Source organism: Blastocystis hominis (genome assembly GCF_000151665.1).
Source record: "Blastocystis hominis, Singapore isolate B (sub-type 7) whole genome shotgun sequence assembly, scaffold_7".
NCBI lineage: Eukaryota > Bigyra > Opalinata > Blastocystidae > Blastocystis > Blastocystis hominis.
Window position 1 is genome coordinate 423,279 of NW_013171866.1, and position 538 is coordinate 423,816.

The 538-nt window shown below is 43.5% G+C and overlaps 1 protein-coding gene across 1 annotated transcript; it reads left to right on the top strand.

Annotated features, from left to right (window-relative positions):
* On the top strand, positions 1 to 312 carry GSBLH_T00004582001 (uncharacterized protein; the record flags this gene model as incomplete). The annotated part of the gene is made up of 1 exon (XM_013043511.1): positions 1 to 312. The coding sequence occupies one exon, from the start codon at positions 1 to 3 to the stop codon at positions 310 to 312; it is 312 nt and encodes a 103-aa protein (XP_012898965.1).
* Positions 313 to 538: the final 226 nt, after the last annotated feature.

The following is a 538-nucleotide window of genomic DNA, read 5'->3' on the forward strand; positions in this document are numbered from 1 at the left end:
ATGAAAGCGACAATCGAGAATACTGAAGGACATGTGGGAGAAGTTGTTATTGAAAGAAATGATTTGACTACACTTCCTCCAACAACTGAAGCTCCAACTACTGTGACTCCCACTACTGAAGATCCCACGACAATTCCTCCAACAACCGAGGCTCCCACTACTGAAGTTCCTACTACTGAAGCTCCGACCACTGAAGTTCCCACTACTGAAGTTCCCTTGCCATCTTGCCCTGAAGGACTCGTTGCTTACAGAATTGTCAGAGAATATGGAGCAAATCCTTCATCTTCCGAAACCTTGACATTCTATTCATAGGTAATCCGGAAGTGTTGAATTCTTAAACGTTACTTACATCGGAAATACTACTGACATCCTGACTGATTGTATGAAACCCCAATTACTAAGCATCGAATTGAGAGGAGCTACAGGTGGCTGGAACGACGATTCCTATTTTACGATTCAAAGTGCATTTGGAGTGAGCGAAAAAGTCACGCTGCAAGGATCGTCATCCAATAGCCTGTACTTCCACCATTCTTATGGA